This window comes from Arachis hypogaea, chromosome 11 (genome assembly GCF_003086295.3).
Source record: "Arachis hypogaea cultivar Tifrunner chromosome 11, arahy.Tifrunner.gnm2.J5K5, whole genome shotgun sequence".
Classification (NCBI taxonomy): Eukaryota; Viridiplantae; Streptophyta; class Magnoliopsida; order Fabales; family Fabaceae; genus Arachis; species Arachis hypogaea.
Genome location: NC_092046.1, coordinates 8,542,436 through 8,569,305, shown reverse-complemented (window position 1 = coordinate 8,569,305; position 26,870 = coordinate 8,542,436). Strand labels below are relative to the sequence as shown.

The 26,870-nt window shown below is 33.2% G+C and overlaps 2 protein-coding genes across 2 annotated transcripts; one reads left to right on the top strand and one right to left on the bottom strand.

Moving 5' to 3' along the window:
• Window positions 1-2,642: 2,642 nt before the first annotated feature.
• On the top strand, window positions 2,643-4,539 carry LOC140176009 (serine/threonine-protein phosphatase 7 long form homolog). Its single transcript, XM_072205851.1, has 7 exons — window positions 2,643-2,918; window positions 2,995-3,155; window positions 3,276-3,332; window positions 3,429-3,504; window positions 3,601-3,798; window positions 4,168-4,221; window positions 4,363-4,539. Exons 1-7 carry the CDS (start codon window positions 2,643-2,645, stop codon window positions 4,537-4,539), a joined length of 999 nt encoding a protein of 332 aa, XP_072061952.1.
• Window positions 4,540-15,327: 10,788 nt separating this feature from the next.
• LOC112720141 (zinc transporter 11) lies at window positions 15,328-17,772 on the bottom strand. The gene is made up of 3 exons (XM_025770972.3): window positions 16,945-17,772; window positions 16,219-16,274; window positions 15,328-16,104 (listed from the first exon to the last, which is right to left on the bottom strand). Exons 1-3 carry the CDS (start codon window positions 17,405-17,407, stop codon window positions 15,577-15,579), a joined length of 1,047 nt encoding a protein of 348 aa, XP_025626757.1. The 5' UTR covers window positions 17,408-17,772; the 3' UTR covers window positions 15,328-15,576.
• Window positions 17,773-26,870: the final 9,098 nt, after the last annotated feature.

The window sequence follows — 26,870 nt, the reverse complement described above, 5'->3', positions numbered from 1 at the left end:
GCAGGGGATAAGCAGTTTTGGTGAAAGATGGCGAGAAATGAAGGAGACATGTACCGATTGAACGGTATTGCGCACGTTGCGGGATTTATCAACGAAGAGGTTGTTGGGAATAAGGAGTATGACCACAATCCAATCAATCATGTGTCAAATAATTTGTTATTATTATTATATTAAAATGTTAATATAATAAGGTCATTGATTAAATTTAGAGATTTATCATTGTGATAGTGATCATAATATTGAGAGATAAATCTTTTATAATTTAATCTAAATTGTTCTTGGTCGTAGGATTATTAAAAAGGATATTAATAATCCGAAAAGATCAATATATATATAATCCTCTTCATTGGATGAAGATTAATAGATCTCATTTATTAAATTATATATATAGATGGTGCATATAGAGATATGACTATTGAACTGACTCACTCTGAGAATTCCTAATGGTATAATTACCGCATATTTGTCAATAGGATATTCTCAAGATGAATATAGTAATAGAGTTTCCTTTGACCTGCGACTGTCATAGTAATTTAACAATGTATTTATTATACTTTGATTTCGAACACCTAATACCCTAGGGTGCTAGTTGAATGGATATTGGGTATAATTTAAATACTTGTAAAATTAATGATTAGTCAACAAGGAATCTGTCACTCTCGGTAAAGAGTTTGAGCCCTATGATTATAATGACTGAGATGAATAAAACCTTGGCCAAGGGGATTGAATGAATGGAGAAATGAGTTTCTTATGTCATTCACAGTTCATTATAATAATAGTAACAAGTTAGAGTTTGACAATTAAACCATACTCTAATGGTTAACCAAGAGTTGAAAAGATGGAAGGAATTATACTTTGTTCTTCTGAGATTCTTAGTAAAAATATATTACTTCATACTATCGGGTCGTTGAGGAGTGTTGCTAGACACCAACCTTGATTAGTAAATTTAGTATGACTAATTTACTATCCGCTTAGTATTGAACCTATGGGGTCACACACTAACGAGTGTTCTGTTCACCTTATCTTTCTTTTAGCATACATATATATAGTATGAGATTTGTTATTGATTTTAAATTTGATTCTCAATTCAAATTTAAATCATACCTTGAAATTCCAAATCTGAATCCTTCAAATTTTATGAATCATATCATAACAATTTAAAACATAATCAATTTGGATCTCATCCAAATTTATAATTCAAATTCAAAAATAGAATAACTAATTATTCTCAAATCTCATTTAATATTCTCAATTATCATATTATTATTATATTCTTGGTGCTAGCAAAGAATACAACAATATTCCATTTGAATTAATATAATTATTTATTTGATCCCATCAAAATAATAATTAAATAATTAAACAGCAAAGGTTAGAACACTCGTTAGTGTGTGACCCCATAGATTCAATACTAAGTGGTAGTAAATTAGTCATACTAAATTTACTAATCAAGGTTGGCGTCTAGCAACACTCCTCAACGATCTAATAGTATGAAGTAATATATTTTTACTAAGAACCTCAGAAGAACAAAGTATAATTCCTTCCATCTTTCCAACTCTTGGTTAACCATTAGAGTATGGTTTAATTGTCAAACTCTAACTTGTTACTATTATTATAATGAACTGTGAATGACATAAGAAATTCATTTCTCCATTCATTCAATCCCCTTGGCCAAGGTTTTATTCATCTCGGTCATTATAATCATAGAGCTCAAACTCTTTACCGAGAGTTGACGAATTCCTTGTTGACTAATCATTAATTCTAAAGTATTTAAATTATACCCAATATCCATTCAACTAGCACCCTAGGGTATTAGGTGTCCGGAATCAAAGTATAATAAATACATTGTTAAATTACTATGACAGCCGTAGGTCAAAGGAAACTCTATTACTATATTCATCTTGAGAATATCCTATTGACAAATATGTGGTAATTATAACCATTAGGAATTCTCAGAGTGAGTCAGTTCAATAGTCATATCTCTATATGCACCATCTATATATATAATTTAATAAATGAGATCTATTAATCTTCATCAAATGAAGACCATTATATATATATATATATATTGATCTTTTCGGATTATTAATGTCCTTTTTAATAATCCTATGACCAAGAATAATTTAGATTAAATTATAAAAGATTTATCTCTCAATATTATGATCACTATCACAATGATAAATCTCTAAATTTAATCAAGGACCTTATTATATTAACATTTTAATATAATAAAAATAACAAATTATTTGACACATGATTGATTGGGTTGTGGTCATACTCCTTATTTCCAACAATCTCCCACTTGCACAAGAGCCAATCATGATAGATTGGATCTCGGGCATACTATTATCACAATAGAGGTCAAACTTGATTACAATTTTTATAGTTGATGACAGTAATATATTGAGTTATCTTAATGTAATTATCTTAATATAATATATGTAGTTTGTAATTTGGATATTTATTAATATTTTAGATTTAAAATTCTTAGGAATATTGTAGTTGTTGTGGGGTTTAGGAGTGGATTTCACTATTAATATATGTTTTGTTGTTATTATGCGTTGTTGAATTGCGACTGTATATTCTTGTTTTATCAACCAACTCAATGTGTAAGGAGCATTCATAGGCAACAGAAGATGATAATGCATGATAGTATAATAACGTACCTAGATAGTGCCGGATTACTATATATTGCAAGGCTAAATGATTATTGGTTTAAGCTTGATGAGCCACTGATTAGTGAATTTGTGGAGCAATGGTGTTCCGAGATCCACACCTTTCACATGCCATTTGAAGAGTGCACGGTAGCTTTACAGGATGTGGCATATCAGTTTGGCCTCCCTGTTCATGGATTTCAAGTTAGTGGATGTCTCAACTACTTTGAGCAGTTGATGGAGGGGGAAGCCTACATGGGTGTGGTTTGAAGAGTTGTTTGGTGAACTTCCACCTGACGATTATATTGATGAGTTCTCTGTGTCGTTTGCCTGGTTTCAGAACAAGTTCAGAGTCGTGCCAGCTGATGCATCAGAGGTCACGGTACACATTTATGGTTACATCATAATGTTGTTGTTCACAATGCTTTTCGCGGACAAGTCTGGTGCCAGAGTTCAGTTACGGTGGCTCCCTTATGTTACGGACTTTGACGGACTCGGCAAGTATATTTGGGGTTCAGCCACATTGTCCTAGTTATACAGGTGTCTCTGCAGAGTTGCTAACCGAAATGTTAATAACCTACTTGGACCACTAGCATTGCTGCAATCTTGGATGTTTTGAAGGTTCCCCACATTCAAGCACAGAGAGTTTGACACCATTTTTTGGCCGCTTGCATCGAGGTGAGTGCGTTTCATGAAGTGGTTTATAGTGCACTAGTTGATATACTTTTTTCTTAAGTTTAATGCTTATCACTATAAATCTTCTAGGTAGGGTAGGTACCTGCCATCATCAGACAAAAAGGGTCCTCGGGTCATCGCTACTCGACATAGACTAAGGTTGAGTGTAGATGATGTAAGTATAAGCTTCCATTACTTGCTTTCAATTATACTGGTTTGCTGTTTAGGGTTATGCCATAATACTTAAATCTGACTAATTGACATGTTGCAGTTTTGTTGGATGTCGTACAGCGCTCCTAAGGTTATCCAAGTAGTCCATCCTGATATCCATAGACCTGAGCACACGCTATTGTGGAAGTCGACTACTGCGTTGATTTACTTTGTATCAATTGAGTGGCATCAAGTTAACAGAGTTCTATATCAGCTTGGGGGAGTTCAGCACATCCCCGATCCAGCCATTAACATTGAGGTTACGTTTGTTTACAGAGACGAGACACTAAGACACAAAATTGTGTTTGACAAATGAGACATAGATAGAGACATTGTGTCCAGAGACACTGAATTAATGTATTTTCTGTCTATTCTTATAGAAAGGACACAAAGACACTAACAAATGACACAACTTATATTTTATTTTTTCTTTCATTATTTTTGTTAATTTTTCATAATTATATTTCTTATTATATTTTTTTCTCAAATTTTTTGAATGAAAAAAATGAGAATAAATTGAAGTTTCATAATTTATTCTTATTTATCATCAAATAGAATACAAAAACACTAAATTTTATGTCTCTATCCTTTGTGTCTTGTCTTGTCTTGTTTTAAAAAACAAATGCAGCCTGACTTCCTGTTGTTGAAGGATAGTCGAGGACCGACCCGATGGTTCCCTAAGGTATTTGCCACATGGCATGAGTTTTAGGACCAGAGACATCAGAGTGTGCTCGCATTTCAGTTGGTACCAGATCTTCGACCTTCGGTGGAGTATCTTGATTGGTGGTATAGGGTAGCTTGTAGATTCTTTTCACATGATTAGGACCTATTTGACCCTCGCCAGGCTGGGATTCTTGTAGATGCTCTTGCTCGGGGTCATATTGCTATGCTGGCTAGACAACAGGGACCAAACTTTCCAGGCAATTGTCGTAAGACTACTCGTGAGCATGTTGGAACTCGATACAGCCAACCTATGGCACGGGGGGTCGATGATGCATAGGGTTTGGATGAGGCAGGGGACATTGATGATGATGACAATGGGGGAAGTCAGAGTCATCGGGCAGGTTAGGGACACGATGGAGGTGGGTCTGGTTGGGGTTGGAGTGGTGATGTCTTCAGTTGGGGAGGTGGTATGGGTGGCTCTGGGTAGGGGAGTGGTGCTGGAGGCTCCGGTCGGGGATTTAGTGCGGGTGGCTCTGGTAGAGGAGGGGGTGCGAGTGGCTCTGGGCGGGGGAGTGGTGCTAGAGGCTCCGGTTAGGGAGGTGGTGCAGGTGGCTCTGGTTAGGGAGCGGGAGGGGTGACTCTAGGTGGGGAGGGGCTACAGAAGCTAGTGGCTCTAGAGGTGGAGGAGTTGGGGGCTTTGGAGGGTAGGGTGGTGGTGGAGTGGTTGAGGCTTCCATGCTATTCTTGGACTTCGGCAGCCCGAACCAGATGGAGTAGTTGTTTGGTGCTGGTAGTGATTTTTTTGCTGAGATTGGGAAATTTTCCAGCATAGGTGGTGATTATAGGCCACAGTTTAAGGGGAGGTGCAGTGGACCTTAACGTGTATCTGAATGAAGCGTCGACTGGTTATCACGGGGTCTATTTGCTATGGGTGGTACTCCGACATCTGCCTTTGGTAGACATACATAGAGACCATCTACTGATCAGTCAGAGCAGGTTTTAGCACCTATGGTTCAGCCACCAAATCCATATGTACTAGTCACCCAGAGGAAGAAGCGTGTCATTAAGCTAGCGAAGTGTGGTACTGGGTCACATATGTGTTAGCTAGTGGGTTTGGGTATTTCAATGTTATTTTATTGTTATTTCTATGTTATTGTATCTTTTTGCTATCATGGTACACTGTGTCTGTAGCTTTTATATTTTGAACTCTTTGCATAGTAATGTAGTGTTTCCTTGTTATGTTGTTGTATTATCTGAGTTAACGTCAAGTTGGATGTTAAATTTAGTTCATCAAGAAAAATAACTATACCATAAACATGATTTACATGAATTCACTAACACAGATGACATACACCATATTGTCTAGGACATTGTTACTAAAAAAACACAAGTAGTGCATCACTTGAAATATAAGATAAAGCTAACATAAAGCGAACATGAAATCCTAATGGCAAAAGATGACTTGCAGATAAGATAACCTAATAGGAAAGTCACAAACAGCTACACGTTGCTCCCTTCATGAGAACCAGAAGCACATGGGCGATGGGAACATTGTCTCCTAGTATGACCCAGAAGCCTACACATACCATATCTTTTTGGGCAATCATGATCAGTCTCATCTATACTATTTCTTATCCTTGTAGTCCGAGGACGACTGACTATTGCTTACATCATGCCGGGATCATCGTGAATTGGTGGCGAAAAACCCATCTTATAAACATTGAACACGATGCTCAGGTGATACATGTCATCAACACAAGTCCTCCAATCCAGTCTGTAATACGAACAATCTGCAAACACATGACGACGTGGATAATGGAGGGCTTGAAGGGCTTAAAAATATCCACAGTCACATGTGCGCAACGATAGCGAAACCCTACATGCACTGAAAGCAATTCTTCCCCTTGTCGGTACAATCTCATCCACAACAAATTTTGAGTTTTCTCTGTCATATAGTTCAATCTGCATGTTTTTGGAGGCCTGTAGATTCTTCTCAATCGCCCTCATAAGTGTCTGGCAAAATTTTTGCCTAGCCCCGAGCTGCGACTCTGCTTTCTTTCCTTTCCTAACAAAGAGCTCAGCCAAACGCCCATATGTTGACTTGACAAGTGAACTCACAGGTAGGTTACGTGTACCCCTTAGGATGGTATTAATACACTCAGAAATGTTGGTTGTCATATGACCGTATCGGCGGCCGCCATCCCGGTGTTGGGTCCACAACTCTAATCCAATCTGCTTACGCCAATCAACCATTGTCGGGTCTTCTTGCTTCAAGATATTCATGTAATATTGATGCTCCTGTTCAGACTTTATGTATGCTGCATTCACAAGAATCTTTTGTGCATCCTTAGGTTTGAAGTTTAGCGCGAAATTAACAGCTGTGTCTTGCACAGTATGCACGATATGCGGTCGGTGGGATCCACTCAGTGTCTTCGGCAACCAACGCAGCCTTGATTGTGTTGTGGCGGACAGAGATAATTAGAATGTCGGGGTGCGAAGTCACGTGCTGACGAAGTTGACTCAGGAAAAACTCCCACTAATCTATGTTCTCACCCTCGACTAACCTGAATGCAACTAGGAGAATGTTTGAGTTTCCATCTTGTGCAATCACCATTAGTAAAGTACCTCATACTTGTCATACAAATGAGTACCATCGACAGATATCAATGGCTTGCAATACTTGAAGGCCTCAACACATGGAGGAAACGTCCAAAACAATGAATGAAAAAACACCCCCATTCCATCAACTGTAGTACCAACCCTAACAGGTGAAGTACGCAACACAGTTATAGTGCCAGGCATATATATATCTGAACCCCGATGATCCTCCTCGGAATCAGGTTGTAAGACTCCTCTCAATCACCATATATTTGTGCAATCGCCTTCTGCTTAGTCATCCACACCTTCTTGTAACTGCGCATGAAACCAAATTTCGATGAGATCATATTCTACAATACTTTCACGGAGATTGATGCATCCGTCATTAGGAGTGTTCGGTTTGCAGTTTAATTCGATTTTTTAAAGACCAATCAATCCAAACCAAACCAATTAAAACTAGATCGGTTTGGTTCGATTTTTCGATTTTTACGTTAATAAAAAAAGGAACACGTTCTAATCACATATAGTGTACTCAAATATTGTCTTAAGCTATTTTCAACCAATATTATGGAACAAAATACCACATATCAACATATAATTAACAAAATAATAAGTTCAATTTGATAAAGTCATAAACTAAAATCATACAATACAATAATTAACAAAATGCTCTAATACTCTAATAGCATTAGTAGCCCTGCATACGTCTTTTCATGTCTCCAATAATGTATAATTTTTTTCTTGTTCTTCAAGACTTACTGAATTTTTATTGGAATGGCTCACTTGAACTTCTACCATGTCATCTATGGCTTCAATATGTTCTCCAACCCATATGAATCCATTACCATATTGCACAAGATGATGATAATATTGCTTTTGCTTTTGCCTCAACTAAATAAGGTGGTATTGTGAGCATTGACCTCTATTAAGCTGGCACAAAAATGTGAGCAATTAGCATCAGCATCAATAACAACAATAAAATCATTAATAATATAACAAAATTTAAGGATATAACTTCTATACATATATATATATATATATATATATATATATATATATATATATATATATATATAATTAGAGTATATTGCATACAGTCTATTCTATATAATCACCTATAGTACCATGGCATCAAAATTCTAATATCCTCGTTCAAAGACATTTGCAAAAAATCTTTGTTCTTCCTCTTACAAATCACCTCAACCATAATTATACTAAAAACAAACACATTCAATTCACAGCAACAAATTAAAACATAACCAAATAAAAGAAAAAGAATTCAGAAAAGAACCAAATATAAAAAATAGCATAAATAATAAAAAAAATCATAACGAAAAATCAAATAATTAAAAAAAAAACCTAATAAACATAACAAAAAATAAACAGAGCAAAAAAATAAACAAAACAAAAATCAAACGCTAAATCATCACTAACAATTTCAAAAAATGGCAGAAGCTATCAGTGAAGAAATAAAAGAACAATAATCAACAACAATCAGAAATAGAACCAACCTGACATGGAGGCGAGGTGCTTCCGCGAAGTACTATCCGGCGAGTCGGCGATGGTACTGTGAACGATGGAGGAAGACGTTGCTGTGGCCTGTGGGTGGCTGGGTGCTGTCCGCAAGGTGTTGTCCGACGAGTCGGCAACAGTGATGTGGATGGTGGAGGAAGACGGTGCTGGCCGCAGGGAGGAAAGGGTTCGACGGCTAGGGCAGGCACTTGATGTTCCTTCATTAAAGAGAGACTGTGAGAGACTGAGAGTGGCGCTGCTAGTGCTAGGTTTAGGTTATATGGGGTTTGGGCCTTTGGGGGGTTGGTTTTGTTAGGGTTTTTTAGGTGGACTAGTTCTATTCGGTTCGGTTAGGGTTTTCAGTGTCAAAACCGAAAACCTAACCGAACTGCAGAAAAAATAGCAAAACGTGATTTTTTTATTTTTTTGGTTTTTGGTTTATTCGATTTTCGGTTTTAGTCAGTTTTGTTCGATCCGGATCGTTTTTGAATATCCCTATCCACCATGACCAGCGATAGAATTGACGCACATATATATGACATGATAATCGATCTACCTGTGATCAGTTGATATCTCAGTTGCAAGACATATGTGTGGCCCGTTGTACTTTCGGACTTTCCAGTAGCCTTTCCTCTGCTGCATAGTCACATGTATTAGCCAATTACATCCATTCCCAAACTGTACACACTTTCCGTGATACTTCAATTAATCAGACTCAAACAGTCCCCAACGAATATTATAACTCTTCACTGTCAATACAACTTCCTCTTTGCTTTGGAACTACTGGTAGATTTGAAACTCGTCTGTGCCAAGCATACCAAGCCCGTCTTCATGAATATTAGGCCGCTGTTGATCTGAAAATGCCAATTGATTCATTGCCTCAATATCCAAATTAGAGAAGTGTGGAGGGTACTGTTGTGTCTGAGAGCTTGACTAAGCTTGTGATCTCCCAAATCATGTTGTGTCTTCCTCATCGTCGGTATCATCACCAATAATAGGTGGTTCCGAATCTGACCTATCATTGCCTATAGCCTCAGCAAGTGGATCCCTATCTCTGACCTCCATAAATGCTGGTGCACCATCCAATATAGGTGATGCTCTCATTCCAACTGCAAGCTCCCTGAAGATACGCATATCACCCAAGCCGTCTGCATTATCTGCCTGAATGGGCAAATATGCTGCAAATGATGGAGACGAAACATGAGCCGTAACCTCATGATCAGTTGGAATGGTGCTAGAACCTCCTTCTATCACGCCGGTGCAGATCCACTCGAACTACCCTTTACATCAACCATTCTCGCAAATAAGTCCATATCCCCCAAATATAGAAATCTAGATTGACTGTGAAATATAACTCGCATGTCGTCATCGCCTAGCATCTCATACTTTCTAAACTTAACATAACCTTGCCTGAGTGAGATAGGAATCCGAAAAAATAATTACTTTACATGTTTTTTGCCACACTTTTCTAACTTCTGTAATATACTATTTTGTAAATCCAATAAACTTGTTGAAGGATTTACAAACACTCCAATATGCTTTTTACTAGAGAATGCTACACCCTCACTTGTGTTTTCATCAATTTTTTCTCAGTGATGAACTAGCAAAAACACACTCTCAACCATCTCTTCCAAAACTTTTAATTCATCTATGGCTCGTTATACATCATACTCGTTTATTTATAGGCTCTTTGTCTTCATAAATCATCCCAAGGTCTTGAACTTTATGTTTTCGAACGTAAATCGTCCCAGCCCATTGTGCTTTAGATTTTTCACGTAAATCATGCTAGGTTGTTGTGTGTTGTGTTAAACACATAAATCGTTCTATCCCTATTGATTTAGGTCAAAAACATGTAAACCATACTACTCTGGGACAAGTTATATTTAACTTAGAAAGCTTAGTGCCTTGAGACGATTTATGTGCATTTCTTGAAGGAATTCCATGCATAAACTGTCATAGGGTGTGGTGTTTAATATATTATCTAATACACAAAATTTTGGGATGATTTATATATTAATAGGTTTAGGGAATTCGCATGTTGAAATTTCATTTTAAAAAAACTGATAAAATTTTTTCTTTTTATTTTATTTAAATAAAAAAAAAAGCCTAATATTAATTGTTGTATTGACTATATTAGCTCTCAATTCGACATATTTCCAAGCATTAATCATGTAGACATGTAGGAAAAACACTTAGCATGCAATATAGGCAAATAAGGGGTTGGAGTATTTGTTTTTGGTCAATAAGGTAGCGTTTGGTGCAGAGACAGATACTGAAAGACTGAGACTGAGAGACGTAAATTAAGAGACAGAGACTGAATAAATTTTAGTATTCTGTTTGGTGCAAAGTGGGAGATAGAAATTGAAACAAGAATGAAACTCTAATTTAATTTGCACAAAGAGTAAAATTGGAATTAATTAATTGAAATGAGGATATTTTAGGTATAAAATGTTATTAAAGTTTCAATCTTCGTCTCTAAAAATTTCAATCCCCTGTGTCCCTACTTTTTGGAGGTACTGAAATACTGAAATTTTGGGGACAGAGACAGAAATTTTAGTACCAGTCTCTGAGCCAACAAACATGATACTGAGTCTCAGTCTCCCAGTCTCTGTCTCAGTAGCTCAAAATAAACGCTACATAAGGGAATTAAAGTTGTCCATGCAGAATGATCATGTAAAAGAAAAATGTGGGCAAAAACTATGTCCAGCGCATTTTTTTCACACCAAGTTGAAAGGTCCAGCGGTCCACTATATTTTTAACAAGAGGTACAAAAATAACAATTATTCTCCAGATACAAGTCATTTACACATATAAGTCCATACAAGTCATTTACATTCACGTGCCCTACACGTTCTTCTTCTTCTTCTTCTCCTTCTTCTTCTTCTTCTTCTTCTTCTCCTGATACTTCGTCTTCTTCTTCTTCTCCTTCTTTTTCGTTATTTTTCTCTTTCGTTATCGTCGTCACCAACACCACCACCACCTCCTCCTCCTCCTCCTTCTTTTCTCGTTGGATTTTTTCTCCTTCCTTTTGCTCCTTCTCCTCTATCATCTTCATCAACATGATCATCATCGTTATAGCATCGTTGTCTTCTTCTTATACGTATCGTTGTTATTGTTATTGTTATCGTTATCGTAGAAATTTTACCATATTGATGATGTTGCCTGATCTAAAATTTTTGCCATAGAATTTTCTCAATTTGTGTAGTTGCAGCAAATTTTGGGGTAAAACTAAGACATTTAGGTGTATTATTTAAGAATTTTCGGTGAATTTATACTAATAAATTCTGCGTAATTCAAAGCTCTTCCTCTTTCTCCTCCTCATCTTCTACTGCTTCTTCTTCTTCTTTTTTTTTTTATCATCATCTACTTCTTTTTTCTTATCCATCTTTCATTTCTTATTTTATCTTCTCAAGTTTCTGCTTTTTTACTCTTTCTTAACAAGAATAAAAAAAATCAAATAAAGAATAAGAAGAAACACATAATGCTACAAAATTAGTTGGAAGAGGATGAACCTACATTCATTCAACTAAAAGAAAGAAAGAAATAGGAAAAAAAAGAAGAAGAAAAAATGCAGCATTAGAAAAAATATTTATGTAGTTGCAGCAAATTTCAGGATAAAACTAAGATATTTAGATGTATTGTTTAAGAAAAAACACATAATGCTACAAAATTAGTTGGAAGAGGATGAACCTACATTCATTCAACTAAAAGAAAGAAAGAAATAGGAAAAAAAAATGCAGCATTAGAGAAAATATTTTTGTACAGTTGCAACAAATTTCGGGATAAAACCAAGGTTGCGAGAACCGGACCGGTCAATGAACCGGTAAGACAACTGGTTCACTGGTTCAATAGTCCGACTGGAGTTCAACTGGGGTTCAACCAGTTTAATTAAATATTAAATAAAATTATTAAAAATTAATATATGTAATGCTTGATCACTATCTAGTTGTTCTATCTTTGTTAAGAGTAGTTAGTTGGATGGCTTCTAATTAGTACTCTTTTGGTACTCTTACTTTGAATTATGAGAAGAACCTACTCTTACTTTGAATTATGAAAAGAACCTGGTGTCACCAGGTATTGAAATTATTATCCACCAGTTAGAAGAGTACCAATTAGAAGCCATCCAACTAACTACTTTTAAGTGCATGTTTGGACGCCATTATTTTGTTAAAAAAAGATCTTTTTTCAATGAAAAAAGATCTTTTTTTTATTTTTTAACGTGTTTGGCAAATTTCTAGTAGTAAAAGTAAAAGCACTAGTAAAATAAAAAAAAATCTTTTTTGAGAAGCTGTAATTTACATCTTTTTTTAAAAGATCTTTTTTCCTTAAAAAAAAAAGATGTTTTTCATGTAATAAATGAACAAAAAAGTACTTTTATACTGTTATACCCAAACATAATTGATAGATAAAAAGACCTTTTTACATGAGATATCCAAACATAAAATTACTTTTACTTCTCTATAAGATCTTTTAAAAAAAGATAACTCAAAAAAAAGATCTTTTTTTAAAAGCTTACCCAAACAAGCCTTTAACAATCTTCAAAAATAAAAATTTCTAGTTAGTAACAACTACAATTTAGTAATTTTAAAAACACAAATTTACACAAATTAAATACAACCAATAATTAAATATTGATTGTTGAACAGATTTACAGAAAATTTCTAATCACATCAAGAAGCCAACAATACATGCATCAAAAAGTTCAAAACAGAAAATTTTGAATTACATTAGGCATCAAAAGTTCAGAAAACAAACTCAAGAAATCAGAATCCCTACAATTAAACAATTAAATCAACAATCAACAAAATTAATAAGTACCACCAAAAGATAAAAAAATTGAAAAGATAAAAAAATTGAAGAACAGAGCAAAGCAGAATTCTCAAATTCAACATACATCAAATTTATTCTCAAATTCAACATACAACAAATTTATTCAACATTTGATTAATCATATAAAAAACAAAATTAAAAAATTAAAAAACAGAAGAACAGAAGCCCAGAACAAAAAATGAAAATAGTAAACAGAAGCAAGAAACCCAGAACTTAACTCAAGAGAAGAATGAACAGAAGCCAGAAAATAGCACGACAGAAGCCAGAAACCCAGAAGCCAGAAACCCAGAACCCGCGATGGTGCGCCACAGTGGGAGTGGGAGTGTTCTTCACGACGTCAGTTGTCCGTCATATGCAGAAGCTCCAGCCTCGAGCTTATGGTTGGGAGTGGCCGTGGAGTGTTCTTCAAAGATTTTGGGAGATTAGGGAGATTAGGGATTTAGGGTAAACTCAACTGGTAAAGTGGCTAGCTGCAAGTCACGGCGAGGAGCAGCAAAGCAGCGACAGAGAGACAAAGAGCGCGACAGAGAGAGAGAAGGGAGAGAAGGGTTCAGCGATGACAAACGATGCGGGGTTCTGGGGGCTGCGGTGGCTGTGGGTGGCTAGGGTTCTTCCTCTTCTTTCAATCTCAAGCTTTCTTCAGTTTGAGAGAGGAGACGCCGAGAGGGGTGAGAATGGGAGTGGGAGGGGGAGTGGGAGTGGGTTGGGGGTCTTGGGGGACGGGTAGCCATTTAGGTTTTTTTTTTTTTTTAATAAAGTATAAAACGGCGTCGTTTGGATGGAGTATTCAAACCAAAAATCCGTTAAAAAATCAAACGGTTCTACCGGTTCACCGGTTAACAGTCGATTCGACTGATTTTTTATTGGTTTTTTGTCAAACGGTTTCTGACCTTACCCGGACCGATTAGGTGACCGATTCCCGGTTAATCTGGTTGAACTGGCCAGTTCGATTCGGTTTTCAGAACCATGGATAAAACTAAGACATTTAGGTGTATTGTTTAAGAATTTTCGGTGAATTTATACTAATAAATTCTGTATAATTCAAAACTTTTTTTCTTTCTCCTATTCATCTTCTGCTGCTTCTTCTTTTTTATCATCATCACCATCTTCTTTTTTTTTATTTATCTTTCTTTTCTTGTTTTACCTTCTCAAGTTTTTTCTTATTTTATTCTTTCTTAACAAAAATAAAAACAAAAAATCAAACAAAGAAGAAGAAAAAACACATAATGCTGCAAAATTACTTGGAAGAGGATGAACTTACATTCATTTAACTAAAAAAGAAAAAAATAAGAAAAAACGAAGAAGAAAAAAATGCAGCATTAGATAAAACATTTTTGTGTTGTTGCAGCAAATTTCAAGAGAAAACTAAGACATTTAGATGTATTGTTTAAGAATTCAAAATCAATGAAAAGAGGAGGAAGAAAAAAATTCAGCAACAACAGCAGCAATAAAAAGAACAACGAAGATGATAAAACACGCGATGAAGGAGAAAGAACGCGAAAAAAAAGAAGGAAGAACGCAAAGAAGAAAGAAAAGAAAGAGGAGGAGGAGGAGAAACGCGAGATACAAACGTTGGAGAAGGAACGTCGTAATTTCACGTGCTCGTTATAAAAGTAGATTTTGTTAGGTTAGGTTAACTTGTATAAATTTATATGCCAAAAAGACTTGTATGTACAGCAGATCTCAAAAATGAACAACCGTTAACAAACTAACAACCTCTCTAAAACAATTGTACCTATCAATCTATCATACAGTTACCAGGCAAGTTCCATAGAACTCCCATGGATAACTCCTTTGATGGAGCTCTCATATTTATTAGCAAATATGCCCCAAATCCCAAATTTAATGTTGACGGCTGCCTACCTGCAAAATGCCAAAGCTGGGTGCGGAGGCATATTTGAAAATCAATATGATCCCATCCATGAATACCTAGCAATCATACAAAATCAGTATAGTATCATCATTAAAAGTAACTATATATAATAAACAAATATTAAAAGCACGGATATTCATTTGACACTTGTCAGAATACGTTTATACACATTTAAATACCATCACAAATCAACAAGTCTAATTTTATTCTTAATATGTATTTTTAAATTTGAATTTAGAAATAATATATATTATTATTTATTAAAATAAAAATATTTTTAATATTATATATAATTAAAAAATACATTAAAAATAGTTTAAAAATTAATTTATATTTTAATATCAATAAAATATAAAAATATCATTACAATTCATCCAAAAAATATTTTATATTTTACATATATATGCAATATTCCAGTGTCTTATAGGAACTTAAAATTAATGTGTTTGTCGGGTGTATGTTCGTCTCCGTGCATCTTAGGAGAGATATATTCTATAACTTCAAAGAGAAGTTATCTCTGAATCAACATCGATGATTATGACTCGCTGCACCTGGATGACATTAGGTGTCCCAGATCATCACAACCGCTATCACTCCAACGCCAAACAACACAGCAAGAAACTTGAAATAGGCTGAATCCACCACTATTGGCCTATGGGGTGCGTATCCCTTCGACAAAAGATGGTTTATTGATACATAGACGAACACCCCACAAGCTAGACCCATCGATATAGCAAAGATCCAATCCGCGACAGCACCTTGTGTCGTGGCGTCTATTACAATTCCAATGGCTACGCCAATTGGACTGGAAATTGCAAAGGCAAAAGCATAGGCCGCACATGATAGTAAAGGACGGTCAGGAATCATTCTTAGGAGAGCAATACCCATGGCAATTGCAGCAAATATTTTGTGCAGACTTATTGTCCATAAAGCTTTCCAAGCATCTGCTTTTGTCTCGGCAACTCCTATGGCTAAGCCCTCGAACACGGAGTGAGAGCAGAGAGCAACAATTAACAAGATGGTATCTCCAAGTGAGGTGATAGATGTAAGAGCAGGGTTTGCTAGGTGGTGGCTGGCACCGGAACGATTCTGCAGCCAACGCATACAAATAAAGAAAGAAAAAAGGAAGGGACAGAATTACTAAATGAGTGATAACAATGACTAAAGTGAAATTTGTTATGTAAACATATCATAGTGTCTAACCTGGAATTGTGACTGAGAAGCAACTCCATTGCCACTTCTTTTGACTGTCATAGACCCTGCAACAGGAACATAAAAATAGAATGCAGCCTCGTGTTAGGTAAGGTCAACCTTGGATTTGCTTATATATATAAACAATCAAAATTTGATTTCATGTTTGCCGAATTAATGTCCTATGATAACCATTGACCAAGTCAAAGAGTACCACTATCCTATGAAATAAGGTCAAAATTTTGATGACTATAATAAGTTTATTAGTAAAATTTCTTTTGTATTTCATAAAGAAGTTTATTTATTTTTTCTAACGACAATCAAACATCATTACAGAATACAAACAACCCTCTATCCTTAGATTTTCCGAACTTATAGCAGTACAAGAAAGATTGTTCATTTCTACTTTAAAACGGTTTAGAACTCATTACCCTTTATACAAGGAGTAAAATGTTAGCACAATGAATCATGTATCACCATTCACTAACATTGCAGATTCAAATCCCATAAAAGTGTCACATGCCATCTAAAGACTTAAGTGGTCACAGCTCACTCTTTAACAGTTACTTAAATATAATCCTAAACCTCTAATTTGCTCAAGAACTATAAGAGACTAAAATTAACAAAAAATGAAAATAAAATTTGAATTGCATGAAAGCAAATAAACGAAACTAAATTACCAATTTAGCCCCTGAAAAGATCAAACAAGCCTTGAAATTAGTGAAACGAGTTACGAACCTTGAATCTCAACATCGGCAGCAGAAGATTGAGGAGCCTGCTTGTTCAAAACAGTTGAGATGACACAATCTAAGAGCATAGTAATCAAGTAACCAACGCAAGCTAACATGAAAGCGAAAGGGTACTCTTTCTCCGTCAAGCTCCCAAAAGTCTCGTTAGCATCGCTCAGAAAATGCATCATTGCTGTTCCCAAGAACACTCCGCCAGCGAACTGTGTTCCCAAAACAAGAAACCCTTCGTTCCATTTCAGCAAGTATGGGGAAACTCCGGCGATGAATGTCGCGAAGAAGATCACTATGAGGCAGTAAATCTTGGCAAGGATCAATGACTTGGAACGGAGATTGACGGCGTCGCCTCCACCGGCATCGGCATCGGCATCGGCATCGTCGTCGTCGTGACCGCTGTGAGCTGAAGCGGATAAGACAAGGAGGAAGAAGAAGAAGATGATGAGTTGAGAAGACATGGCGAAGAAGAAGGAGGAGGAGGAGAAAGGAAATAATGAAATAAATGTTTGTTTTGAAGATTGGCGTGGCGTGGAAGAGAAGAGGGTTAAATAGAGTCAATGGAGGAGTCATTGATGAGGGAGATTTTGGGGATTTTGGATTTGAAGGGTTCTTTGGCAGCTATGGTTGATGGTACTACTTACTTGGATAGAGATAGAAATTCGTGTAGTACACACACACGCAGAGAGCGAGAGAGAGAGAGTTTGTACTTTGTACTACGCTGGGCAGGATTTATTACCTTCCTTAATTATGTTTACACCAAGATGGAAGGAAAAAAAGTGTGCTTACTACTAAATTAGACCTTTCTCCTGGTTTTTTGGTTCTTTTATTCTAGGCTGCGGACTTCTGTGCTGGTTTAGCCATCAGTTGATTTTGATGCGCAAATTTTTTTTTCTCTTTTCCAATATCTTCAATTTTATAAAAAAAAGTTTTGCTATTTCTAAACTTAAATCAAAATTTATTTTATAAATATTTATTATATCTACCTTTTATTCATTTTATAGTTAAAAAGGTATTTTGAAAAACTTAGAAAGTTATATCACTTTTAATTTAAGGTAGGATTATTAACTCAAATTTAAATAATTAAATTTCATACCCCAGAAATTACTTTTAATATGAAAATAGAGATGGTGTTTTGATTAAATATACATTTGAAATGTATTAGTAAAAATTATTCAACATGTTTCCACACGTTGACTAAGATATTGTTACGTATTCACGCTCTCCGCATGTTGGCCAGAATATTGCCACGTGTTTAACACGTCTCCTACTTGTTATAACACGACTCTATGTGTTGATTTTTCACCTAAAAAATTCATCTATATGTAATTATACCAAATACTTTCATTTCTAATAAAAATAATAATATTTTTTTTATATATATAAAAAAATTAGCCTTTATATGCATCAGCATTAGACCATCTCCAAAGGTGAATGCCTTACTAACTTTTTCTGACACAAATAAATTCCTCACTGTTGGAACAAAATGAAATAGGTCCTTGCACAAAGACAATGGAACAAAGTTCCGCTGAATGGGAATTGGGAGCAACAAATAATAACTTGCCATTTAGCAAGTTATTATTTAAATAAATAATTATATAAAATTTTAATTAATTATATTAAATAATTATATTAAAATAAATAATTATATTAAATAATTAAATAATAATTAATTTAGTAATAATTATAATAATTAATTATATTAAATAATTATATTTTTATTTAATTAATTATTTATATTAATTATTTAAATAATAATATAGACAATTGAAATAAGACTTGATTGAACACATATGGTAATTTCACAATGTTTGTCGTCAACTATAGAGCTTAATTATATTTTTTTTGTATTAAGTAATTTTACAAATTAGTGTAATCCCGAATTATATATTATGTATTGTTGTTATATATGAATTTATTTAATATTAATATCTTTTAATAGTGAATTATTTTTAAATTTATAAATTTAAATTATATTATTGAAAAAAATTAATTACATTAATTTTAAGTATTTTAATTAATTAATTAAGTGGGACCACAACAGAGACTAAAGTTAGTTCCTCCTAATAGAGAAGAGAGAGATGATTTGAGTTTCTATTTACTGTTTATGATGCAAAAACTGATGTGGAGTTACTTTTTATGACCCACAAATAAAAACTGGGATGAATTTCCTACTGAACAGTCTTACGGACCAAATTATTCGGTTTTTGCATCATCTTTTCTTCAGCATACCGCATGAATTGTGTAAAGTGTGGACCGGGTTTTCAATCATGTCTCTATCTTACATTCTTACTATGTTTTGCTTGAAGAAAATTATATGGTACACATCTAAATCTGTACAGATTTAAAGATTTGTTTTCTTAAATCACACTTTCTAAAGCCACACTTTTCACTTAAAACCGTAGCTCTTAACAAAGAAAAACGTCACCTAATGGAAAAAAGTAAATTAGAAGATTTAAGAGAATAAATAATTAAGTTATCGAAATTAATAGATCAAAAATTAATGATTTTAACTAATGTTAACTGTAATGACACCGAATTCTTAAAATCAATACAAAATGATTTTTCTCAAAATCTTTATTTTACTATAAGTTTTATTGAAGGAATTCAAAAACCTGAAAAAACTTATTTTTCACACGGAATTTCTAAGAAATGTTACCATGGAAATGATTCCCCACATCTTTATCATACTTTTAACCCACAATTAAATTCTATAGTAGATATGCTTGAAGAAATATTAGTATCTATAAAATTTCAAAGAAATAAGGAAAAAAAAAATTCCAAAGAAGAAAAATTTCAAAATATAATCAACATAACAGATTTAAAAGTAAAACCACCACTAAAATTATGAATATTGAAGAAAAATTAGAAGAAGTTACAATGCTTTTTAAACAATTAAAAATGGCTCAAGAAAATAATATTATGGAACAGGGATTTCAGATAGAAGAAGAATTAGTAAATTCTGAAAATATAGAAAATGAAGAACACATCCTAGATTATTCAAGTGACGAAGAACCAGCAATTCCAATACAAGTAAAAAATGAAGCTGAAACATCTAGGGATAATCAATCTCAATTTAAATGGGAAACAGGTTTTGATAATTATGCTTTTAAAAAAGGATTTATAAATAAAGATTCAAAATATACAAAAACACCATCAAAATACGTTCCTAAAATCCAGGAAATAGAAGGAGAAAGAATGCTCGATTTAGACTGTAAAAAGAATGAAAAAGAAATTTTCGAAAACTGGTTGAATTCCTTCTTATTAGAAGCCTTTACTAATCCAAAACTTAATGAACTATCTGGAAGAGATATTTGGAATTACATAGGATTTCATACTAAAGGAGCTATAAGAGATTATATGACATCAATAGAAAATCAAATAATAGAAGAATTAGCAACAAAAACAACAGCTTATGATAAGATATTATATATAATGATGATTCTATATAAAGAATTTTTTGGAAAAAATATTATAGATCATAAACAAGAAGTCTATAATAAAGAATATCAAGAAGCAAAAAATCATTTAGCTAACATTCAGATATATGATCTATGTAATGTGGAGTCTTATATATGTGAATATAGAATACATTATTACAAATTAAAAGAAGAAGATAAAAATCATTATCTTAGTATGTATATAACAAAACTTCCATATCCTGCTAATGAATTTATTATGGGAAGATTTATAAGAGAAATAAATAGAGGAACAATTGAAAATAATTTTGGTGGAACAACCTCTGCAATAAGAGAGGAAATAAAAGAACGTTGTATGCAAGAAGCAACTCAAAAAAGATTTGCAAATATAATTAGAATTTGCTGTCAGGATAATGAAGAGATACCTCAAAAATATGGTCTTAATAAAAATTTTCAAAGAAAAAGAAAATATCAATTTAGAAAAAGAAAATATTATCCAAACTGGAGAAAAAAGAGGTATTTTAGAAAAAGAAATAACAATAAAAACAAAAGACAAAAAAGTGATTATTGCCTGAATAAAAAAGAAAATTGTAAGTGTTAGTATTGCCAAGAAGAAGGACACTATGCAAATGAATGTCCGAAAAAGAAGGATAAAAAGGATCTTACTAAACAAATAGAAATTGCTAAGTCCTGTTTTATGGAACCATTAGAAGAATCTGATGATAACTTAGACTATATTTTTGAATATGTCTCGGAAACAGACTCAGAGACTGAGTAATAATGCTACATTTATTACTATAAAAATAACAGAAAAGTTTATAAATGCTTTCATAGATTCTGGGGCAACGCAATGCTTTGCTAGTTCAAACATAAAACTTGATTGGAAAAAATTAAAGAAACCATTAAGAGTTAGAATAGCTGACAAATCAATACATAAAATTAACCAAAAAGCAGAGATGGTTGAAATTTTTATTCAAAATTATAGGTTCATTGTTCCATCTATATATATGTTAGACTCTGGAATGGATTTTATCATAGGAAATAATTTTTTAAAGCTATATCATCCATTCATTCAAGAATTAACATATATAGTTTTAAAAGCACCACACGATTCTTCAATAAATCAAAAATCAAAACGTATAAAAATACCAACTACCACTATAGATAAGATCTTAAAATTTAAAATATTTTCTATATTAGAGACATGTTATTTAAATTTATACTTTCAGATAAATATCCCAAAAAATAGTCTTGAAATAAAGATAGAAGAACTTTTGGATGAAATTTGTGCTAAAAATCCTTTAGATGTTAAAAATACAAATAACGAATTAGTAAGTATTAAATTAAAAGATCCTACAAAAGAGATAAATGTTCCAAATAAAATTCCTTATTCCGCAAGAGATAGAGAAGAGTTTTCATTAGAATGTAGAGATCTTTTGGAAAAAGGAATTATAAGATTAAGTAAAAGTCCTCATGCGGCTCCAGCCTTTTATGTCGAAAATAATAATGAAATTAAAAGGGGAAAACGAAGAATGGTTATTAACTATAAGAAGATGAATGAGGCAACTATTGGTGATGCTCATAAACTCCCAAGAAAAGATTCTATTTTAGAAAAAATCAAAGGAGCAACTTGGTTTTCATCTCTTGATGCAAAATCAGGATATTGGCAGCTTCGTTTAGACGAAGAAACAAAGAAATTAACTGCTTTTACTTGCCCAACAAAAGAATCAACAAGTGTGTTACTCTATGAATAGAATGTATTACCATTCGGATTAAAACAAGCCCCAGGTATTTACCAAAGATTTATGGAAGAAAATCTAAAAGAGTTAAATGAATTTGTTTTAGTGTATATTGATGGTATACTAATTTTTACAAAACAGGATAGAGAAGATCATTTTCAAAAATTATTAATAGTTTTAGAAAGATGTAAAGAAAAAGGACTAGTTCTTAGCAAAAAGAAAGCAAGAATAGCAAAACAAGAAATAAAGTTTCTTGGATTAATTCTATCTACTCAAGGAAAGCTAAAACTTCAACCAAATGTCCTAGAAAAGGTAAATTTATTTCCTAATAAAATAGAAGATAGAAAACAATTACAAAGATTTTTAGGATGTATAAATTATATTTCTGATCAAGGATTTTTAAAGAATATAACAGAATACACTAAAAGCTTATTTCCAAAAATAAGTACTAAAAAAGAATGGAAATGGGATGAAAAAGATAGTATGCAAATTCAAAGGATTAAAAAATTATGTGAAAAACTTCCAGAACTTTATATTCCAGAAGAAAATGACTACTTAATAGTAGAAACAGATGCTTCAGACATAACCTGGTCAGGATGTCTAAAAGCTAAGAAAGCTATAAAAAGTTTGGAACAAGGAAAAGAATCACTAGATTCTAAAGATTCCCTAAAGGAATTACTTTGCAGGTATATTTCAGGGACTTTTACTCCAACAGAACAGAGATATACCACTCATGAAAAGGAAACTCTAGCAGCAATTAAATCTCTTAAGAAATGGAAAATTGATTTACTACCCAGAGAATTTACATTAAGGACAGATTCAAGCTACCTAACAGGTTTCATACGATATAATTTAAAAGTTGATTATAATCATGGACGATTGGTAAGATGGCAATTATTTTTGTTACAATATCCAATAAAAATTGAATATATTAAGGGTGACAAAAATGTTATTGCAGATACATTAACAAGAGAATGGAGTTCGTCTACAACGCATTAGATCAAGAAATTTAGAAATACGAACAAGAACTCGAAAAATGCAAGCATTGTCAGCAAATAAGGACACAGATCCAATCCCTCAAGAAGGCCATCGAAGCAATGAAATCAACACAACAACCAAAACCATCAGAGCTCAGCCAGCTAAGCGTGGTGGACAAATCAGGTGAAGAAAAAATTCCAGAAAATAAAACAATTGCTGAAATTATCAAAAAATTCACCCAAGATAAAAAATATTATGTAATTTATAATGGCCCCATGAAAGGAGTATATGATGCCTGGGAAAAAGTAGCACCATTTACACATCAATCAAGGATAATTCATAAAGGAGGGTTTTTAACACTGGAAGAAGCAAAGGAATCTTTCAGGGAATATGAAGCTCTTCATCCAGAGCAAACCCTAAAAAGAGCAGATAAAACTCCAATTCAAACCCAGAGAACAGGGATAATAAGAAACATTCCTACAAGGGCTGAAATCAAAGAAAAGAAAAGGGTCTGTAGATCAAATCTCAGAGAAACCCTTAATATAGTCCTGAACTGGACTGAAGAAAAAAGAGCAATTTTGGGATATTATCCTATTGCCAAAGAACAGCTAACAAAGCTGGTTATATTTCCAGATGCATCCCCATCGGACACCTATCAGTTTTTCCAGTATGGATTAATTGATACAATTTTAATTTTTAATGATCTAAAAATTATTAGTGAGTTTCCTGCAGGATTCGTTGATGCAGTGAAGAGATTTAAAAATATGATTGACAACGTAAATCCAAGGGATATATCCCTAAAATTTACGAACAGTCAACCTATTTTTAATGAAGAAGAAGAATGCTTGGTTCCAGCACACCAAGTAATATTCATGTCCGTCTTCCCAGGAAATTTTCAACCAATTGATCAAGTTCAAGATTTAACAATCTACAGTCATGAAGGAAGGCTAGCCAGCACACTAGCAAGGGTCTTCGAAAGAACTCAAAAGATAACAAGGGAATCTCACACAAGAATTAATTATAAAAGCAGAAATACTTTGCTTGTGTCTAGTAAAAGGAATGAAATTGAAGAAAGAGAGATGAGACTCTTAGTGGAATTTGAATCAGCATTCTACAACTTATCTGGACTCTTAGAAAAGCTCCCTGAAGGGATAAAGAGGAATCTCTGCTATTTGATAAAAGACAGAGAAGACCACAAGTGCCAGCTATGCGTCTCAGAGTTATCTGAAGAAAGCAATAATAAAACGGAATCAACCCACATGATAAAGGAAGAAGACAACGCATCTGAAGGTCACATAATGAAAGAGGAAGACAGCACATCTGAAGCATCTCTCAACATTATTGCATAGTGACGTAAGCGCTTAGGTCATAGAGCACCAACAATGTAGCTGGTGCAAGATAATAAACAATGACGTAAGCAATGACGTCATAAGAAGGGTAAGGATGGGAATTGTCCATCAGACCCAACCATTATAAATAGGTTGCTTAGGCAATTGTAGAAATCATCAGACAATAGAAAGCAGGAGGCTAAGAGTACTCATATGCTAGGAGAGCAAGGAGGAAGCTGCCGAGGCGATTCTATAGTCTGAGGAAGAATCCCCTTAGGGAAAAATAGTTCTAAACTCCCCTCTAGAGTTAGTATCTACAATCTCCCCTCTGGAGATAAAAACCCCTTATGTAAAATATACTGAATAAAAGAAGTTTTTCTCCAGAAAGGTACATCTTCATTCTAGTCTTTCAATTATGAATTATTTAGAAAGTTTAGAATTAACAGAAGAATCTGATTATTATAGATTAACTGCTTTATTAGATAATGAAAAGCAGGCTGTTCTAAAAACAGAATTAAATCTCAAATCAAATGAAAATTTTAATAAACAAAATCTTTTAAAAGAAGTTTTTAACAGAAAAAATATAATATACTATGGAAAAATTCAACTTGAAGCTCCTATAAAAATAAAATCTGCCAATGGAGAACTTGAAATAGCTTTGATAAATAATGAAGAATTGAGTAAACAGATTGAGAAAATTAAGGATCAACAAAAAAGATCTAAAATTGGATGGATTCATATTAGTACTATACAAGTCTTAATTAAATCTACATATATGAAAGGAATTAATTCACCAATAAGTTTAGCAATCTGTGACAAAAGAATTACTGATGACCCAATAGATCAAATAATTGGAATTGTTCATGGAAATTTGGCAAACGTAAATGTTAAATTTAATGCCCATCTTGGATATGCTATACCTTTATCAACTGAAAATCTTGGAAGATCTGTAAGTTTGGCTTATAAATTTCATAGAAAAAATCTAATGGAACAAGATGATGAACCATTTTCAATTACATATGCAATAAATTATGCTTTAACAAATAGCCATCATAGTATAATATTTAAAAACAGAGAAAGAATTTATGTCGATGAATTATTTCAGAAAATTGTAAAAACAGAAATACCAAAATATAAAGCTATTGAAAATTCAGTTCTATTACTAAAAGAACCATCAGGAAAATTGGTTTCATCAAATTTTCAAATAAGAGAATCTAAAATTAATAGTCCCTTAAGTTTATCTAAGTTAAAGATTAAAGAAGAAGATTCTGAAATAAAAGACTTAACAAAAAAGGTCGAAAAATTAAATGAAACCCTAAATACTAAATTATGACAATAAATAAAAAAGAAATATATGTAACTTATCAAGATAAGAAACAAGAGCTCTTTGAAAGAGAAAATCGTTTGAATTATTTGCAGTTCTCTGAAATAAATCAAAGAGCATTTAAAGCTCTAAAAATAATCTATGACAAGTTAAAAAGAGAAGTTGAAGAGTTAGAAAAATTAATAGAATCTCTAGAAAAAAGTGATGAAGCAATGATAGAATTTGCAGAAATTCTAAAATAAATAATGAAGCATACAAAAATTGAAAGACCAGAAAATAAAATAAAAAGAAAAAGAGCGAAAAAATTAAAAAGTAAAATAAAGGAGTATAAAAAGGAATTAAATAATCTTCAGATCGAAATTGATGACCTTATAATAAAAAGGATAGAAATAAGAATAAATATAAACAAGTTGGAGTTAAACTTAAAAAATTTATAAATGCCTGGAAAACCATATTATGACTTAAAAGAATTAAAGCTGTTAAAAGAAAAAATGGAGAATGAGGTTGAAAAATTAAAAAGATATTTAGAAACAACGGAAAGTGTAGAAATAAAAGAAGTTTTTGAAGATTTGAAAAAATATATTAAAGAAAAAGACAAACAGATAAAAAATTTTATAAACAATAATCCATGCAAAAAAGAATATTATAAACTAAAACAAGATTAAAAAACTATAAAAATGAAATCAGAATTATAAATACTAGTAATAATAGAAATTTTCAACATCTTCAAATCTATACACATTATAAACATAAAAGAGTTAAAAATTGGTATCAGAGCCAAGTTAACGATTAAGGGTAACACTTTCTCTTTAAGCAACACTTTTAGTGATACACTTTTAAACCAAATAAAAACAAAAATCTGTAAATCTGTACCAAACTGCATCTGTACACTAGATAGACCCTTTGCTTGATTGTAAATTTGTAATGTACTGGGCCATTCTGGCAGCGTTTCTTCATAACAGACCTGCGCAGTTGCTACTTGGTTGCTTAATAATCTTTCTTTATCTTCTTAAGGGGCATCAATGTAGACTGTAGTTGCTTGCTAGCATTAAATCAGATTTCAGAACCAGTTTGAAGGTGAAACCTATGTTATGCCTCGCTTATTCAAGTCATTTAACGGTTTTTATTTCTAATTT

What these genes read in the sequence shown, in the direction of transcription:
- LOC112720141 (XM_025770972.3), bottom strand. Translation starts at nt 17,407, where the DNA reads ATGTCTTCTCAACTCATCATCTTCTTCTTCTTCCTCCTTGTCTTATCC. An exon ending in TGCCGATGTTGAGATTCAAG is followed by an intron (nt 16,275 to 16,944) that starts GTTCGTAACTCG and finishes TTCCTGTTGCAG; the next exon opens with GGTCTATGACAGTCAAAAGA. An exon ending in CTTCTCAGTCACAATTCCAG is followed by an intron (nt 16,105 to 16,218) that starts GTTAGACACTAT and finishes CGTTGGCTGCAG; the next exon opens with AATCGTTCCGGTGCCAGCCA.
- LOC140176009 (XM_072205851.1), top strand. Translation starts at nt 2,643, where the DNA reads ATGCATGATAGTATAATAACGTACCTAGATAGTGCCGGATTACTATAT. An exon ending in GGGAAGCCTACATGGGTGTG is followed by an intron (nt 2,919 to 2,994) that starts GTTTGAAGAGTT and finishes GCCTGGTTTCAG; the next exon opens with AACAAGTTCAGAGTCGTGCC. An exon ending in TAAGGTTGAGTGTAGATGAT is followed by an intron (nt 3,505 to 3,600) that starts GTAAGTATAAGC and finishes GACATGTTGCAG; the next exon opens with TTTTGTTGGATGTCGTACAG.